This window comes from Rosa rugosa, chromosome 4 (assembly GCF_958449725.1).
Source record: "Rosa rugosa chromosome 4, drRosRugo1.1, whole genome shotgun sequence".
Taxonomy (NCBI): Eukaryota; Viridiplantae; Streptophyta; class Magnoliopsida; order Rosales; family Rosaceae; genus Rosa; species Rosa rugosa.
The window spans coordinates 1,754,137-1,774,660 of NC_084823.1; the positions used below are offsets into that span (position 1 = coordinate 1,754,137).

Here is a 20,524-nt window from a genome sequence, read left to right on the forward strand (position 1 = left end):
ATCCAAGAGCTATTCGCCTCTTCTAAACAGCTCCCACTTATAATGGTGTACAGGTCTCAAAACGACTCCAATAGGGCTAAAATTTGGAGGTCAGATAGAAGAGGCAGAGACGAACAACTTTGATGAAGGAAATATTTTGATCTGATGTCCCGATCAAGAGGTTTCGGGGCTTGCAAACAGGCTGATCTGCACAGGAACTAGCGTGCTGCTGTGCTGCAGGGGCAGCAGGCATGCGACGATGCTGCAGGGGCAGTGGGGGCTGCAGGAAGGCTGCGGCAGGGGCAGCAGGGACTGCAGGGAGGCTGCGGCAGGGGGTTTTTTTTCCTGGCTAGGGCTTTGGTTGATGATCCTCTATCTTGTCTCAATGGTAGAACTATTCGTGCTGATAACGTGTTGTAAAACTATAGTAAACGAATTTGAGAGAGAGAGAGTATAGACGTAGAGAATAGAATTTGTGTGTTATTCATCTCACCATGAGGAGGTTTATATAGGAGTACATGATGTATACAAATAGGCAACGTTTTTACTCCTATTCACAATCCTATCAATCACTAATTCAGTGAAAGACATATATGACTCTCCATCTATTTACATGATATTAGCCATAATTATTTACAACAATATATATATATATATATATATATATATATATATATATATAAAACCTGAGTCTGCGTTTCTGCTTCGCTTAGTCTTCGATCATCGTCTCAGTCTTCTTTCTTCAACGCTACCGTAACCATGGTACACTCTTTTTCTCTCTTACAGCCGTTAGCGTTGGGCTTGTTTTGGTTTAGTGATATAATTGGGAGAATGGAAGGCCTGAATAGTGCAAATCTTTTAATCTAACATCAGAATCTGAATCTGATTGTATAATGAATGTGATAATTTGTGATCAAAAGATCTTTCTAACCTACGTTTTCATCCTGGTAATTTTGTATAAGTAGTGATATGGGGCCTGTATATCTAAGCATCAGGGATTGGATCATGGCTTAGGCGATTTAGAAATTTTGAACTTTGTTGATGTTTTCGTGCCGGTCATGCGATTCTGTTTTCAGTATAAAATAGTACAAACTTATACTATTGGTGTTTATTGTTGTGGTTGGGTTTCAAGATTCAGTGACTTTGTATTTGATGTGAATTAATGACATTTAACATGGATCACTAAGACTGCATATGATTCGATGCTGACAAGTATAATGAAGTTGATGGGGGAAACTTCCTGAGGAGCTTCACCATTTCAGCTTCTGCTTCATCTAATGGTGAAACAAATTTGATGGGTCAGCTTTATTTGTTAGTTTTTTGTGATAAAGATGTGATCTTTGATCAGAATTTTGTGTCTCAAGGTCTCCTCCTTTGAGTTCTAGTGGTAGTAGTGGTGGGGGTGGCGGTCCTGTGATATTGGAGCTTCCTGTTGATAAGATAAGGAGGCCTTTGATGAGAACCAGAACTAATGATCCGGTCAAGGTTCAAGAACTGATGGATAGCATAAGTGAAATTGGCCTCCAAGTACCTGTAAGTATTGGTAACAAACCCAATTAGTAGTTTGCTTTATTGGGTTATGTATTTTCAGTTTGATCATCCTTCTCATATAGGACTGATTGAGCACTTTTGGGTTTTGTTGATTTCAGATAATCAATGCTTTACTTGATTTTTCATGAATAAGTTGGGTTATTACTCCTCTCAAGCTGGTTTTGAATCATAGTTCCATAGAGGGTGAACGTTGTTGTCTGAAACTGAAAGAATTTGGTCCATGCTAGTAAAATCTGGTGTGCATACTAGGATGCCAGACCAAAAACAAAAGATAGGATCTCTCGCTAGTGGAGCTTTTAACTTTAATAGCATGCCAGGATCTGTTAATAGTTAAGATCGAGGTTTTGCTTTCCGAGCAGATAGTTTGAGCTAAATGCATGCATATTCCAAAATCACTTTTTGTATGACTAATTATCTAATCAATGTAGATTGATGTGCTTGAGGTCGATGGAGATTATTATGGTATGTACTTATCATTATTCTTTATATTGCTCCCTTACAAACCATTGGAGTGCTCAATTTTTAAATTTTGAAGTGAGACACAAAGATTACAGAAAAGAAACTTTATTCAAGACCGAATTTGTCAGTATGAGAATATCGTAGCTGCCTGCAAGTAAGTATTTAGGATAGTGGCTGAGCATTCTATCATGTTTTGGTAGGTTTCTCTGGATGTCATCGCTATGAAGCTCACCAGTGTCTTGGGCTCCCAACAATACGTTGCAAAATTCGACGTGGGACAAAAGAAACTCTTCGGTACTTTTGCCTAGTCTTAATGATTCTTGTTTAGCTTTACCTGGTTTATCCTGGAAGACTTTGTAACTTTCTTATTGGTCTTGCAGGCATCACCTCCGCTGAGTTTGGATTATGTTTCTGAGTTAATTTGCAGCTTGAACAAGTTAATCAGCTACTTACCTCTTTAATTGCATTGCAAGTAATTTTAGGGCATTTATTATCACATGCCCCTACAAGCCTGTACAGACTTGTCATAATTTTACGTCAAGAAGGATCTATGTCACTGTGTGGAATATGTGGAATCTGCTGTTATTCTGTTATTCACTTGTTTTCTTATCTTTTCCTTTCTTGTCTGTAACTACTGCAGGTTGTAACAGGTCTGCTAATAGCCGAAGTTAATGTAAATACCATGTCTAAACTCGGTTCTGGTGGTGTATCACTGGTATTTAATTCTTTCTCTTCTTTACTCGAGAACTGTCTTCAATTTGCACCAGTGCATATACTACTTTTTATCTATACATTATATTTTGGATTGCACAAACATGTTATATCTACTAGAGAATACAGAATCAAATTCTGTCTGAAGAATGATAGCACTGCAATAATATTGCTTTAATATTACCATCTGTCTCCCTATGCTTGGTTTCTATTATTTTAGTTTTTATTTGTCAACATCCTATGCTCTTTTGTGATTTGGAATCCTGCATATGATGGTGTATATACCATCTTCCCCGTGATATTTTGGTCACTTGCACATGAGAGCAAAACTGATTTACTACCTCATTAGGCACATTAAACTAAATGAATGCAGCGGAACTTTAAACTATGCTATCCTCATATAGATCGATTAGGATAAGCACTCTGCTACTCTATTTGTTTGATTTCTTTTTATCAATCTTGTTATAAGAGGTAATTGACTGTAGAATGCTATATATTAGGCTTGTGAATTGTGACAAATACAAGTTCTGCATTGTTTACTTCTATCATAGTTTGTTTTTGTTACTGATCGATCAGTCTTCATATAGTAACATTCGTCTAGATCAATTTTATGGTGAATATGGCTTTCCTTTCCAGCTGGGTGGGTTGGTTTTGGGATCTTTGTTGTTTCAGACTGAGTTTGTGTATATGTAATCAGCAACATAAAGAAGTGGTAATAGCTTAGGCTGATAGCAATCTGTCCATTAGGAAAAGAATCTCTAAATCATGACTTCTCTACATAAAACTGTCGAACCTGAAAATTTTGGTTGTGCTTGTCAAGTTCATTGAGTATGAAGTACATTACCTTTTTTACAGAGAAAATAATTACCCACACCCCATCTACATCTATCCGAAACTTTATATTATGGGGGTACAGTTACTGCTGGCAATGCTTTTATCATAAGATTATCTATATATGTGTCTGTGTTTAGGTACTTCTCATAAATCATAATGGTCTCTCATTTTTAACAGTGCATAATGGGTTGTGCTTTTCTCTTGAGCAGTGATGGTGCAGCTTCATTGGTGCTAGTGAGTGGGAAAAAGGCACTTGAACTTGGGTTACATGCTCTTGTTCTTCATTCCTCTGGAAAACCAACCCCTTTGGTACTGTATCATGCTCTTCTGCTGCAATATGTGCTAACTCGTGAAGCTTCACAATAAGCTTGGAGGTGATGCAAATGAGAGTATATATAGTGCACAGGATGCTTGATAAAATGGCACAAGAAGGTTTTGTTGAAGCGAAAAGATATTATATCAGCTTTTGATTCATGTGTAGCTAGCTAGGAATGCTTTCTTGTTTGGTACATTACCTAGTCACTTGAATGTATGGATGTTTGAAAAATGGTAATGGAATGATATGGATTTGAGTACTTTTTATGTGGTAATTACTGTCCAATATTTAGTCTTACAACACAATGCAAATCAATGTGTTGTCTGACTGTAAAAGAGTTCAAAATTGAGGCTTTTCCTACAACAGTCACTGGTTTGTTACCCAATTTGATTACAATATTCACACCACAGCTAACCAAATAGAGTAGTTGTGTGAACTAACAACCAACAAAAAAAGAAACAAGTTCTGTTGTGTGAGATTCATAACACACAACAGAAACCAAATAGAGTAGTTGTGTGAACTAACAACCAACAACAAAAGAAAACAAAGTTCTGTTGTGTGAGATTCATAACACACAACAGAAATGAAATCATCTCCGTTGTCTGAGTAATCAACAGACAAGGGATATAATTTCACTTCAGTTGTGTGTTATTAATCTCAGACAACAAAGAATGAGTAATATCTGTTGTGTGTTACATATCTCAGACAACAAAGAATGAGTTATATCTGTTGTGTGTTATGAATCTCACACAAAAGTGAATTCTTTCTTCTGTTGTCTGAATGTACCGACACATCCCCGTGCATGCCATGCCAGGCACATGCTTGCGCAGAATTCACACAACGGAAACAGATATTCTGTTGAGCAAAGTATTGTCACACAACGGTGAAATCACCGTTGTCTGATTTTTCAATCACACAACACTCGTTTAGACCACGGTTAGTTTGGTCATCACACAACAGAAAATCACCGTCGTCTGATGACCTTTTTGTAGTAGTGGAAACAACCAATGAGGATTTTGGTTGAGCCACGAAGTCACAATTGACTTTAGAAGTAAAATGTGGAGTTGAAAGAGCATTGGTGGAGTCAATGCCACCCTGAGGCCGCAGGGGGACAGCAGTGCCGGCCAAGGATGGCCGGTTTTGGGGGTGAACTGCGCCATGGGGCGCAGGGGCTCTTTCGAGGTCTAAAATCTGATTTTTACTTCTTTTCGTTCTGAAAAATGGATTTCCGTGTGAAGTCTTTAATATACGGATGATCATATCACGACCTGGCCGGATGTCTCAAATGGTCATGCCAAAGCCTATATGTGTCGGAATCCCATAAATCATCTCTCATAACATGATTGGATTCAATGATTCGAATAGTGGTTGCATACAACCCACTAGATCAACACATAAGTTTCTCTAAGACTCTTTTATGTCTGTAGTCATTAGAGGTGATGCAAAGGAACTCTTATCCATTCTCACAATGTGTTTCCACATGAAAATCATTGGCTCTTATATCTTTGAAGCTCAATAGGGTTCTTCCTGCCCTAGGAGCATAAAGAGCTTCGGTGACATTTAAAGTTGTGCCATTTGGCAACATATATTGGGCTGGTCCTCTACCATGAATCAATTGAGATGATCCAGCCAGCGTAGTCACGGAAGATAGAGAAGGCGTCATCCATAGAAATAGTTGCCTATTTCGAATGATGGTATGTGTAGTTGCACTATCCACGAGGCATTCTAGCTCTCCGGGAAACATACTGAAAAATAATAAAGTTCGAAATTAAAATATGTCCAAGACATTGAATAAAATAAATTGATACTTTATTAATAATAGTCAATGATTACATCAAAGTTTCGTGACCATTTATCTAATCCAAAATAAAAATCAAATTTAGACAAATCGTAGTCACTCTATCCGTTTGGTAACTCCAATCAAATATGACCAGGGAAGTAGAGAGAGATGTCGGTGGAGCGAGACTCTCTTAAATACCACTAATCTCAATTATTTTCCTAGACATCATACTTCATTGGATGCGCCAAATAAGAAAGAGTTAATACAAAATGTCATTTATTGACTAAGGCATATTGCCATTACATAATTCTTGGAAAATAAAACTAATGACTATACTAATCAAAATCTGCAGCATCCTTGTGCAATTCTTTGTCAGATTTGAAGTCCGCTATGGTGAGATTGACGTTGGCATCATCACCATCATCTTCTTCTTCAGCAAGATAGGATTCATGCTCTTTAAAGTCTCTATATGCCTTGTAACGTGCAACTAGTTGATTGCTTGCATTGCATTGCTTGAACCAATGTTCAATAGATCCACATCTATGGCATGCATCATTACGATTTCCTCCCTTGAATTGAGATGCATCTTGTGCATGAGGACGAGATTGACGTCCTTGTTGGACAATGGCGCCACCCCTATTGGACGAGATTTCCTCCCTCGTTGGCCATTGTTGCCATGTGCTCCCGCTCCATTTTGGCGGTTTCCTTCCTTTGTAGGGCGGTTATATTGACCCATACGTCCGTTTTGTCCCTTATTTTTAAGGTTCCGCTCCTTGCGCCCTCCTTTGGGAGGATGATTATAATTCGCCTCTTGAACGTTCTTAGTTCCGATAGGCCTTGAATTATAATTCTTCACGAGGATATTATCATATTTTTTAGCTACAGACATAACATTAATTAGCTGATGAAACCTCGTGATCCGTCCAGTATTGTTTTCGGTTCGATATTGCTTTGATAGCAAAATTGCTGAGACGGGGAAGGTGGAGAGAGTTTTCTCAATTAGTTCTTGCTCTGTGACGGGTTGTCCACAGAACCCCAACATGGTTTTGAGGCGTAGAACTTCTGAATTATATTAAGCTATGGACTTGAAGTCGGCGAATCGTAGATTGCTCCATTGAACTTTCAAGTCGGGGAGAAGGGTATCCTTGACATTACCAAAATGCTCTTCTAGCGCAACCCATAATTCCCTAGCATCCTTGATTGCTATGTACTCCAATTGGAGTGATTTATCCATGTGGCGTCTCATCAAGATGAGAGCGGTGGCATTATTTGTAGCCGTACGCTCAAATATGAGCTCAGGATTTGGTGCCTGAATTACGGGTAGGATCCATTTTGAAGTGAGGTGGTTCTCAACATCCGTGACCGAACTACGATATTCCGAGCCAGTTGAGTCAAGTATAGGAAAGTCAAGCTTCGGCTTCGACATCCTGAAATAAGAAGAAGAAATATATTAGTTTCAGAGTTAAAACTTCCACGACAACTAAATAATAAGATTTTCGAGCTATGCTACCAAGAAATCGATTTCCAAGAATGATTGGATTAGACCGAAACAATGATGTTTATATGGTCATAAGTCGGTGCTTACGGACGCTCTTAGTCCAAAGTCTTACGAACGCTCTTAGTTCGTTAATTGTGTGAATCCCCACGATTCCGCTTTCAAGAATCGAACTCATGTTATCAGAAAGGTGGGATGTAGAAGAAGGGAGGTTGCAAGTCCCCGAAGAAAAAGAAGAGGAAAAATCAATTTCAAAAGCGGGAACTTTAATGTAAATATTTACTTGGTTAATTGAAGCTTGAAACCTTGAAGTCTTGTACTTGTAGTTGGTGTAGGTCGAATTGGGAGGGCAAGATGGGTTCAGTGATGTATAACGGCTGCGAATATGGTTGTTTGCTTGTGTTGCCGAAGGTAGGAAGGCCAGAGATGGCTTTAGAGGTGTGGCCGGTGAGCTGGTTGGTCGGCAGAGAAGGCTGCAAGTGCAGCTGGCCGAAAGGTGCCTGGAGGAGATGCTGCAAGGGTAGCAGGTGCGCAGCAAGGCTGCAGGGACAGCAAGACAGCGACGTGGGGCTGCAGGAGCACGGGCAGCAGTGAGCGCAGGGGCGCACGCTGGGCAGGTTGCGGTATTGGCTTGGCTAGCTCGGACTAGGGGCAGCAGGGCTGTTTAATGAATGGAGATTTCAGATTTTTGGTTTTGATTTGTGGTTAGAACTCGTGCTGATAATGTGTTTAAGTAAAAGAGAATTCGAGAGAGATTGAAGAGAGAATTCTTATTTCATTATTGAGAATAGGAGCCCTATATATAGGGATTACAAAGTACATGTTCTAAGGTTATAAGGAAAACTAATCCGAGTAGAACTAGGAATTCTAGAACCTTCTCTCCTATTACTACTCCTAGTTTGATTAGGCACACGCAAAACTGATTTTCCTTCAACAATAACCAAAATTTCATGCTACTCGTTATCAACTTGGAGTCTCAGAACTACAAGATCAAGAGAGTCAGAGGTGGGATGTTTGGACTTATTGTATATATAGACTACCATTGCTAAGAATATTCTATAACTAAAAGTGAATGGGTATCAATGTAAAAGAAGTTTGATTTGTTGACCTTCTTAGTGCATGACTACATGTTAATACCATTCATTTCATTCAAAACCAATTGACATACTTCAGGGTTCTCATTCCTTTCCAGTTTTGAGTATCATTTTCTTATGCAATTAAATAGCGTAGACATGAAAATCCTACTGTAGATGTCACTCAGAAAGGCCTTTTACTTTGCATGCCAGCACTATGCATTTGTCTACTGCAAAAAACAAATGCCTCCACCAGTCTTTAGTAAAGTTTGTGTTTAGAAAATGTAGTAAGACGCCAAGGGTCCTAAGAGTCTACTTGGCAAGGTGTTACAAGTTGGTATTTCCATTCATTCATCCATGTTTGTTTGCTTCATATACCTAAGAAAGTTTGGGTGCCAACTCACAAGCCTTGTCCATAAGCAGCATGCAGTAGTTGGGGAGCTATAAAAGTCGGCCTCAATAAACTAGTTTTTCCTCCCTAAACTATATACAAAGTGGTGTTGCTATAATTGTTAGAAAAGTAGTTTAGCATGTAGGGTAGGTACCACCTTTGTATCATTTCCCACTACTACATGTCCCTTAGAACATGGAGGAATTTATGGAGGGAATCACGGCTTTAAGGCCTTAGATGTAGGAGTGTTGTTTTATCAGACTTGTATATATATATATGTTGTATAAGATTGACATCAATAATACAACAGAAACCATTCCAACCGAATCTTCTTCTTTTCATTCTTCTTCTTTTCATGGTACCAGAGCAGGACGAAAATCTGCTTATGCTCACGCTGTGCTTTGTGTTCTCGTATAGTAGCCAACTCCCAACCCTCTCCTATCACTGCCGCATTCTAGCCTCTCGTGCTGCAGATCTTCTTCTCATTCCGTTGTACTCTATATCTCGTACAACATTTTAGTTTACTACCACTCCTTCTCCTTGGTATTTGCACGCCTGCTGCTGCACCTCCCTACACCTCCTTGGTATTTGCTATATCTCCTCGGCCACCACTCTCGCCTGCTGCACTAGAGCACGCCTGCTCACCTCCCTACACACTGAAAAGTTGCTGCATGTTTTTAATTAAAGAAAAGCCACTATCTCTTCCTCACACCATTCCAACTTGTCTGCCGATACTTTCCTCACGCCTGCTCACCTCCCTACACACTGAAAAGTTGCTGCATTTTTTTAATTAAAGAAAAGTCATTATCTCTTCCTCACACCATTCCAACTTGTCTGCCATTATTTCCTTTTTCCTACTTGAAAGTTGTAGCAAGCCACCGACCCTCCACCATTTTTTTGGTCCTCTCAAGTGTGCAGCTTGTCTCCATCTTGCTGCAGATTTTTTTCTCCAGGGCCAAAATTCTTGACTCCATAGCCGCTGCACCTTATCTCTCGTGCAACGAATTTTCTTCCCATTCCGTTGTACATTATATCTCTGATTACACGCATTTATATGCATGTAATTATATCTAAAACACTATAAATAAGCCAATCCCCATGTCAATTAATATGTAATTAATACATTTTTATTTATTTTGTAGAAAATAAGCGGAATTGCGGAAATAAGAGAAAATGGTGCTAAAATGAAGATAATTGGAGTTTCCGACAAAATGAAGAAATAGTCAATGCGGGTCAACCGTGGTCAACGCCATCAATAGAGCGGAATTCAATCACCTTCGATGATATGTTGTGGAAGTGCATTGAAAAATTGAGGAAAAGAAAGAAAAAAAAATTTTGATGTTTGCTGATGTCATGATGACGTCAGCATGGCTGATCCCTTCTTCTTCCCATGTGCAGCCATTTCCTTTCCTTTTCAAGTTTTCATTTTCTTCCTTCCTCTCAGCCGCTGCCACGTGTCCTATCTCTCATTTTCTTTCTTCTTGTACACGAACAGCCACAGACACACACGTTAATTAACCTAGGCCATATATATACCCTTTTCTCTTTGCAACCAGGGGATCACACGCAGAACCCACGAACAGACAGCAGCCGCACCAAAACAGAGGCAGCCCTTTGGGCTGCTCTCTTTCCCTTCCTTCTCCCTCTTTTCTTCACCTCACTAAGATTCACACCTCCTCACCAATATCTACTTCACCAAAATCCCTCCTTCTTATCTTTTCTTCTCCTCACTAAGATCTCCTCACCAAAATTCATTCTCCTCACCAAGATCTACCTCACCAAAATTCACCTCACCAAGATCTACCTCACTAAAATTCCATCTTCTCATCAATTTCACAAGATTCAAAGGGGAAGCCCAAGCATCAAAAGCTTCATCATTATTAAGTTTGGGTAAAAGTGGGGAGCCATAAATCAAGGCTAGTCATAATTGCTTTTGTAGCAATTTGTGGCTTGTTCTTGTTACTCCTACTTCTCTTCACTTTGTTCCTCTTTAAATTATGTATTTTGATATTAGTTTGGTGATGGGTAGTGAGTAGTTTTGTTGTTGGGGGTTAGGGTTGTGTGCCCTAGCCCAAATTTGATGTAATGGATGCTTAATTTAATTTATATATGGAATTTGTTAATTATTGGATGCTTGTGTTTTGTGATAATCGATTAGAATGCATGCTTAGGAATTGTCAACTCTTGGGTATGTGTTTTAATAAGTCTAGATTAAAATTTAGGAGATGACATCCTTAGATTTTAGAGCTAGAACCCCGATTTAATAATTGTGGGAAATACAAGCATGGTTCACTACATGATTAGCTTGATCGCGGTTATGGTGAGCTTAGTTGCCTAATTCCTCGAACTCTAAGCCTCTTGATGTGAATTAGTGACCCTTGAACCGGCTCTAATTCATGTCAAGTGAGTTCCTACGGCCCTTGAACCGGAGTAGGAATACCATGAAAGGGAATTTCGGCCCTTGAGCCTTGAAAAGCCTTGGGTACGGCTTCTACCATCTTTAATAAATTGCACGTAAATCAAATTAACATCTAGAGCATTGAATTAGGGTTAGGAATCATCCCTAACTACCAATCCCATATCTATATCATTTCTTACTTTTCTTTGCTTTATTTAATTTAGTTGTTAATTAAAGTCTCCATTTAAATTCTTGCACTTTAGTTGTTAGAAATGCAAATTACATTTTCGGTGACATTTCTTACTTCATTGTAAATAGTCATCACTAGGTCTTAGTTTTGATTAGGCTTCGGTGCAAACCAAAGCCGAGCATTGCTAAGGCTTGGTGCCTTAGAGTAGCATTTTTATTTATTTTCTTTTTCTTTTTCTTTTGTTTGCTAAGTGTCTTTATTTCCGATTACCCAAGGATTGTGGGTTATCCACTAATCCCCGTGGTACGATAAACTTTGGGCATAATATTTCCCTATCTTGACAATGATACGTACGCTTGCGTAAATGTGTATCCAAGTCAATCTCGTACAACAATCATCAATTTTGTCTCCATGGCAAATCAAAATTTCAAATCATTTTTCATTGATTATTCTGATCATCCGACCTTGGTGATAGTGTTCGATCAGCATAATCGACCAAATCAATATAGTCCTCTCTCCGAGCAACAATTTCAACAAATTTTGGCTATTTTAAATCATAAAGGATCTGATGATTCGTCTAGTCCTCAATCACATTCAGCTGCCATGGCCGTTAGGAGCAGCAAGCCCAATCAGTCCTATTCTTCAGATCGTGTCTACAACAGTTTTTCTGATGCACGAACTTTTGATCAAGATAAGCACCGAGTAGGCTCATTCCAAGGCCGAACACAATGCTCTAATTCACAAGCCAATGCTGCTGTAACTAAATTAGGTTTATCTAAGATCGCTTCCCGCAGCTGGATCATTAACAGCGGGGCGACGGATCACATCTCTTCATCTCCTAAATTATTTTCGCATAAGAGTAAAAATTGTTCATTGCCTCCTGTGTTATTCCCTAGTGGAGAGAAGGCTAATATTGTTGCAAAATGATCATTGCCTCTGAATTCTGTGTATTATCTGCAAGATGCATTGTGTGTGCCTACATTCAAAGTAGATCTGTTATCGGTCAGTCGTCTGACAAGGGGCTTGAATTGTTCAGTAACATTTTTTCCATATTGGTGTGTTTTGCAGGATCTGGCTACGAGGAAGATGATTGGTTTGGGTAAGCAGCGTGATGGATTATACTACTTGGAAGCATTGACAACGAAGAAAACCTTGACCAATTCTCATTCATCACCAAACCCTCGACCAGCCTGCAACCTCACAACCTCATCTACCGATCTCTGGCATAGCCGTTTAGGTCATGTTTCTCATTCCCCTTTAAAATTCATTGCTGAGAACTTCTTAAATCTTTCAGTTCAGCCTATTGATGCTTGCCCTATTTTTCCTTTGGCTAAGCAACATCGCTTACCATTTGGTGTTAGTTCTATTTCATCTGAAAAACCATTTGATTTAATTCATTGTGATATCTGGGGTCGTTATAAACATTCTTCTCTTTCTGGTGCTCATTACTTTCTCACTATCGTTGATGATTACACAAGATTCACTTGGATTTTTTTGATGAGACACAAAGATGAAGTACAATCGATTTTAAAGCGATTTTTCAGCCATGTTTTCACTCAATTCACATCTCGCATAAAAGCTTTTAGTAGTGACAATGGTAGCGAGTTCCTTTCACTTCGATCTTTCTTCGATGACAATGGTGTAATTTTTCAACATTCCTGCGTTTACACGCCTCAACAAAATGGGGTTGTGGAACGCAAACATCTGATAGAAGCATTTTAATGTGGTATTTTAATAGTTAATTCCTAATATTTTGCTTAGTTAATTCCTTAACGAATCGTTTTTTTAACTCAATTTCTAATTTTTAGGTACATTGGAGTAGATGATGATGAAATAAGTGTTAGGTCCATAAAATGATGGAGAAAAATGGAAATGCACTAAAAAGGTCAATTTTACACATTTTCCTACTCCGGTTAGGAGAAACCAAGCCAAGCAAGGAAGAAGGAGCGACCACCTGACCAAATGAACTTCAAATGAGCTGAAACCTTCTAGATCCATTCTAGACATCCTAAGAAACATTTCTTATGAAGAGTGCAAGAGCCGAATAGAAGTGGAAGGCCTTCAAACAGTCAGCCCAATTTTCTGCAGAAGCAAAATTGGAAAACTGGACCTGTAAGGAGTCCAGCAGTGATTCCGGCCCATAGGAATGGAAAAAAGTTCTGAAAATTTGACAGCATGATCTACACTCATGGTGGATCATTTCATATGAAGAAGTCATGGGAAAAATCGGAAGTCTTGGTGGAGAATTAATTGAAGGAAAAATGAGCAAAAAGTGACTCTAACCTAACAAATTCCATTAAGTGTTTAAGTATTCAAACCTAACAAATTCCATTAGTGTTTAAATATTCAAACCTAACAAATTCCATTAGTGTTTAAATATTCAAACCTAACAAATTCCATTAATGTTTAAATGCTCAAACCTAACCCATCATCATTTGTTTAAGGCCAAATAGTTTTGCTTGGTAGCCTATAAATAGAGGCTACAACAAAGAAGAAAAACACATTCCTTCATCCATTTCATCTTCTTTGTCTCTCCATTTCCTTTCCATTTTCCTAGACATATTCCTTCATCCATTTCATCTTCTTTGTCTCTCCATTTCCTTTCCATTTTCCTAGACACATTCCTTCATCCATTTCATCCTCTTTGTCTCTCCATTTCCTTTCCATTTTTCTCTCCATTTTCTAGTTCTTAGTTTCATTTCCTTTCATTCTCTAGCCTTCAAGTTTCTGCATTTTCAAGCAAAGAGGAGAAGAAGAAGAAGCCATGAAGCCTCCTAGCCGTCATCATCCACCTTGTGCCGTGATAGTGAAGCCTTGCTTTCAAGATTCAAGATCAACGTCTCAAGCTCTTCATCATCCACTCCCTTCACGGTGTAATTCTATCTTTTTCCTTGTAACTTCTTTTAGTTTTCTTTGTTTGGATTTGTAGAACTATGAATTTTAGTTAACAAATAATGTTTAGGGCAAAGTTTAAGCCTATTCTTATGTTTGAATAAAAATTGTGATTTCTTTATATTGATTTTTATGTTGCTTATGTGAGATTGCTTAATTGATTTTGGATTATAGAAAACTTTTATATGTATGTGTTCTTTGGTGGCCAACTTAGGATATATGCATGTAATTGGTGCTAGATTTAAGTAGTAAAGGTTTTGGACAAAAGTCGAAATCAATTAAGGAGGATTGCAAATAGATGAACTTTTTCATACTAGATTGTGCACTTTGGTTGACATCATTTCTTTGTTCTTCATGCATTGAATGTGTACTTGATTAACTAGCTTTCTAGACTATGATTGCATGTTCAATAGGATTGATTTAGGTGCTTTCACTTAGATTAATTATTCAAGGAAAGTAAAATATGAGAAATCGTTTGCTTACTAACGTTTCACATGGTCAACTTATTTCTCATGACATAGATAATCAACTATAGGAATTGTAATTGGATTTCATTCATATAAATTGTGGTTTTGATCTTTGTTCCTTGCGTTCCACCCTTGTAAATATGTTTTTACATTTTATTTATTTCATTTAATTTTAATTCCAATTCTATAATCCCAAAACCCCCTTATTTGTGTTCACTTGTATATATTTCTATTCTTTATATTATTTTTGTAAATAATACTTTGTTATTTTAATTCTTTATTTGTTTTTGTAATTACAGGTGTACCCTCAATCCCCGGCTAGAACGATCCCTACTTATTCTATACTAACAACTACATTTTGCAGGGTTAAATTGCGTGCTTGCTTTTAGCGTATCAACATCGTCACATTTTACAAGTAGCCCAAGCCTTGAAATTTCATGCTCAACTCCCTACCCACTTTTGGGGAGAGTGTGCACTTCATGCCGTTCACATCATCAATCGATTACCTACACCTCTTCTTTCCTTCAAAACTCCGTTCGAGCTCCTTTACTCGAAACCACCTCCTTATCATCATCTTCGTGTGTTTGGTTGTCTGGCTTATGCTACCAATGTCCACACTTCGTACAAATTCGATTATCGTGCTATGGCTTGCATTTTTGTTGGTTATCCCCTAGGGCAAAAGGCCTACAAATTATACAATCTTTCAACCAAAAAGGTCCTCATCAGCCGGGATGTGATCTTTCATGAATATGTCTTCCCTTTTGCTTCCATCGAATCTGCCCATAATGCCTCTACATTGGGCTACTCTTCAGGTCCAATTCCCAATCCAATCCATGACCCAGCTGATTTTTCTTATCCTCTCTCTTCCACCACAAAATCATTCGCACATAGTCCCATTCCTCATTCCTCTTCTCCGCCAACCCAATTTGTCGCACCAGATCCCACCACGTCCTCCCCATTCCCCAATCCAGAACTCGCGCCTCCTTCCTCTCCAAGACCCACCACTCATCGAACCTACGTCTGTCTTTCCAAAACTCCAGCACCACCAGAACGTTCCGACCCACACTCTCCCATCAAATCTCACACCCACAAACTTCCATCAGAACAACCGGCAATGTCTTCTCCGGCGTCATCATCACCGGACTCTCCACCGTCACCTGAACCATACCTACCATTGCCCGATCCACCAGCATTCCAACCTGAGCCTCTTCATCGTTCCGACCGTCCTCATAACCCACCGGTGAAACTCCAGGATTATGTCTGCTCTCACGTCACGCACGCTTGCTCCGATCAATCGACTTCCTTACTTCCAGGTCCGACCAAAGGTACACGCTATCCACTGGCCAATTATGTTTCCTATCACAGATATAAGCCTGCACATCGTTCTTTTATTGCTCAAATCAGTAATGTCACAGAACCCAGATCTTATTCAGAGGCCGCTGATTATCCTGAATGGCAAGAGGCAATGCGTTCCGAATTGCAGGCTCTCCAAGCTAATGGCACTTGGACTCTTACCTCTCTTCCGGACGGTAAGACACCGATTGGATGTCGATGGGTGTATAAGATTAAGCACCGTTCTGATGGTTCCATCGAGAGGTACAAAGCCCGATTAGTAGCGAAGGGATTCACTCAATTGGAAGGTGTTGATTATCAGGATACCTTTTTCCCAACTGCCAAGATCATCATAGTCCGTTGTCTCCTTGCCTTGGCCGCTGCTCACGGGTGGTCCCTTCACCAGTTGGATGTCAATAACGCCTTCCTTCACGGCGATCTTTATGAAGAGATTTACATGTCACCGCCGCCAGGGCTTCGGAGACAGGGGGACGAAAATCTGGTGCGTCGATTACATAAATCACTGTATGGTTTGAAGCAAGCATCTCGGCAGTGGTTCTCAAAATTCTCAAAAGCTATTCGAGTTGCAGGGTATGTTCAATCTCGAGCTGATTACTCTTTATTTACCAGAACACAAGGCAAGTCCTTCACTGCCCTCTTGATATATGTTGATGATATTTTGATTACTGGAAATGACGCTGTGAGTATTGCTTCAATTAAGAAATTCCTGCATAGCCATTTTCATCTTAAGGATCTTGGTGATTTGAAATATTTCCTTGGCATTGAGGTATCTTCTTCTAAGAATGGGATTTTTATTTCCCAACGTAAATATGCTTTAGAAATCATTGAGGATGCGGGATTGTTAGGAGCAACACCCATTGATACTCCTATGGAGCGAGGTTTGAAATTGTCTGATAAAAGTTATTTACTCAAGGATCCATCTCGTTATAGGAGGTTGGTTGGTAGGTTGATATATCTTACTGTTTCAAGGCCGGATATTACATATCCTATGCATGTACTAAGCAGGTTTATGCATCAGCCTCGTAAGCTTCATATGGAGGCAGCACTCCGTATTGTGCGTTATCTTAAGAACGCACCTGGCCAAGGATTGTTCTTCTCCTCAAATAATGATTTCAGGTTGCGAGCGTATTGTGACTCAGATTGGGCAGGTTGTCCACTCACTCAAAGGTCTACCACAGGTTACTGCATCTTCCTTGGCCCTTCATTGATCTCATGGAGATCAAAGCGTCAGAAAACAGTATCGCTTTCTTCAGCTGAAGCAGAATATCATGCCATGACAGGCACTTGTTGTGAGTTGACTTGGCTGAGATATCTTTTTAGAGATTTGGGAGTATTGCATCGAGAACCATCATTGTTATACTGTGACAACAAAGCTGGGTTACATATTGCAGCAAACCCAGTCTTTCATGAGCGGACCAGACACATTGAAATGGATTGTCATTACATCCGAGATAAGATTCAAGATGGTTCCGTTGCTACAAGGTTCGTGGGTTCAGCACACCAATTGGCAGATGTCTTGACTAAAGCTTTGGGAAAAGAAGTCTTTACTCCTATGGTTCACAAGTTGGGAGTGCAAGACATCCACTCTCCAACTTGAGGGGGAGTGTTAGAAAAGTAGTTTAGCATGTAGGGTAGGTACCACCTTTGTATCATTTCCCACTACTACATGTCCCTTAGAACATGGAGGAATTTATGGAGGGAATCACGGCTTTAAGGCCTTAGATGTAGGAGTGTTGTTTTATCAGACTTGTATATATATGCTGTATAAGATTGACATCAATAATACAACATAAACCATTCCAACCGAATCTTGTTCTTTTCATTCTTCTTCTTTTCAAGAATTCAAACGGGAAATCCTTCTGGTATTACAAGTTGCATGGATTCTATGTTCCTTGGCCTTTTCTGATGACCCCCTGGTATAAATCGTTATGTAAATCCACTAATCAATAAATCCTTGGCCTTTTCCAATCTCTATTCTTGCTCTTTTGAATATGGGGTTGTAAGCGGGACGCAGTCCTCAATTTCGGGATCTTTGGATTGCTTGTTTTTCATCGACTCTTTGGTTCATTTGGCATTGCCGAAACCAGGCTCGATATGAGGGTATTGAAGTTAGTGTGTCACAAGCTTGCCGGTTAATTTGTAGTAATGTTGCCGCCTTAAGTCGGTTGTCTTCGGGTTGCATGTTCAATAATGTGCAGGAGCTTTGTGTCATTAAAATAATGGGTGCTATATGCAAACCTCGTTGGGCGCCTCGAATTATTGAAGTAAACTGGTTAACCCCTCCTTTTGGTTGGATCAAAGTTAATACTGATGGTGCATGGAAAGTGGACTCCAACCAGGCTGGCTATGGTGGTGTTTATAGAGACTATAAAGGCTTGGTTATAGGTGCTTTCTCTTCTACTCTTGATATCCCTAGTTCTGTGGCTGCAGAGGTCATGGCGGTCATTAAGGCTATTGAACTAGCTTGGGTTAGAGATTGGAAGTATGTATGGTTAGAGGTGGATTCTTCCCTTATACTTATTTTCCTCCGTTTTCCTCATCTGGTGCCTTGGAGGCTTCGTGTGCAATGGAGCAATTGCTTGCATCATATCTCTCAATGCATTTCAAATCTAGCCATATCTTTCGTGAAGGCAATCAAGTTGCTGATGCCCTTGCCAACTATGGTGCTTCATCAGATGGCTTTACTTGGTGGGATTCAACTCCAGATTTTATGATGAGTCATTGTAATAGGGACCATTTAGGTCTTCCTAATTTTCGATTTAGTTAATTTGTATTCTTTTGATAGGAGGTTAGCGGCGCTTCTTATGCCTGTCCTACCTCATTTCTCTTTGTAACCTTCTTTTCTTTAATAAATTTCATTCGCTAAAAAAAAAAAAAATAGTAGACATGTTTCCTTAAAATAAAAAAATACTGAAAATGAAACGTCGGGAGACCTAAGTTATCATTAGCTTATTCAAGAATGGAAATACAAAGAGAGGGGGGACGAAGCCGAAAACCTCGCAATCGAAAAAAAAAACATGATAAGAAAGAACAAGTTACTAAAAGTGAAACTTTTCGAGACCTACGTTTCATTTGCTTATTCAGGAATGAAAGTACAAAAGGGACGAAGCCAAAAACCTCACACTCAAAAACAAGAACATTGTAAGAAAATAAAAACTACTAAAAATGAAACTTTTGTTGTAGGAGAATGGAATTGTGTTTATTATTGATAATAGGAGCCCTTTAAATAGGGAGTTACAAGGTACCAACAAGGTAATAGAATCCGATTACAATTGAATACCTAGAACACATTCCTATTACAACTCTAAACCCTAGTTTGTAGAGGCACACATTATGTCGACATCCTTCAACTCCCCCTTGTGCCGCTCAAACTTGGTGATGACGCTTTGATTGTTGCCTCGTTAAAAACCTTGCCAGGTAACAAAAACCCTGTGGGACAAAAATAACCCTGGTTGAAGGACAAAAAGAGCACAACACGTCCTTCACTCTTCGAGATCGAACATGTAGACATCATGCCTCCCCCTGATGTCAATATCTCCCCCTGATTGCTACAATCATGGGGGTTCAGATAACTTTCTCAATCCGATGCTCTTCACATGTTTCTTGAAGGTGGATTTTGGTAACCACTTAGTAAATAAGTCCGCTACATTATCCTCTGATCGGATTTGGTTCACTTCAATATTTAGAAGTGCTTGTTGTCATTTTGATGGAGGGGAGGAGGAGCACGGAAGGTGGCATTTTGCCTTGTGGGGTCTGATCCCACACTTCCGTCATTTCTTTTCTCTCTGTAGGGATAGAACAAGCCCATATCAATCGTACCTCTCAATATCGAAAGATTGTCTTTATACCAATCTAATGGCGTTGCGTTGGCGCGGGGCTATATCTAGCCAACAAGTTCATAATAATTGAGGTGTACGGTCTTGTATTGTGCTAAGTACAATAATGCGCCTATTGTACATAAGTAAGCACTTCTGCTATTAACACGTCTTCGTCATCATCCCTGGGACGAAACGGATCCCTTTTAGGGCCAAGACTACAGACGACCATGGGAGTACATTTTTGACATTATCAAAATGCCTAAGCATCTATTGACATGGTACACAAGTTCTGAATCTAGACAAAACCGTGTTCTCCCAAGGTCCTTCCTCTCAAACTCGGATTTCAGGTGTTCAACGGTTTCCCTTAACTCTCAAGGGTTCCAATTATGTTTATCAATATAAACCGCGACAATTACAAATCCGGAACTTGTCATGGAAACGCGTGGGCATAGTTCATCATATCCCTTCCCAATCAAGTAGTCATTTTAGTGAGCATTTCAACCTTGTTGCAAATACGCTTCGTGGTCTAGAGCCACTTGACTTGGGTAAATGAAGTCCATAAGAACCTTCATTATATTCCGTATCTAGATCCCCATAGAGATACTTAGCGACCACATTCGTAAGCTGCATGTTCAGTTATTTGGAAACTACCAAACTAACAAGGTAGTGGAGTGCAATGACATCCATTACGAGAGAATATGTCTTCTCGTAGTCGATTCCAGGGCGTTGTGAGAACCTTGCGCCATAAGGCGAGATTACCATCTCTTTTTTTCTCATCACGCTATCTAACGAAGACCTATTAATGTCAATAGGTTTT

General features: G+C 39.4%; 1 protein-coding gene and 1 long non-coding RNA gene across 2 annotated transcripts; both read left to right on the forward strand.

The window, feature by feature from the left end:
- Positions 1-1,323: 1,323 nt before the first annotated feature.
- Positions 1,324-4,124, forward strand: LOC133742705 (sulfiredoxin, chloroplastic/mitochondrial-like; the record flags this gene model as incomplete). Its single annotated transcript, XM_062170386.1, has 6 exons — positions 1,324-1,512; positions 1,959-1,992; positions 2,190-2,283; positions 2,370-2,425; positions 2,630-2,704; positions 3,744-4,124. Coding segments are annotated over 4 exons (333 nt in total), but the record flags the coding sequence as incomplete, so codon positions are not given.
- Positions 4,125-8,491: 4,367 nt separating this feature from the next.
- LOC133706789 (uncharacterized) lies at positions 8,492-10,712 on the forward strand. The gene is made up of 2 exons (XR_009844722.1): positions 8,492-9,649; positions 9,732-10,712. It is a non-coding gene; the product is annotated as an uncharacterized LOC133706789 (long non-coding RNA).
- The last annotated feature ends 9,812 nt before the right edge of the window (positions 10,713-20,524 follow it).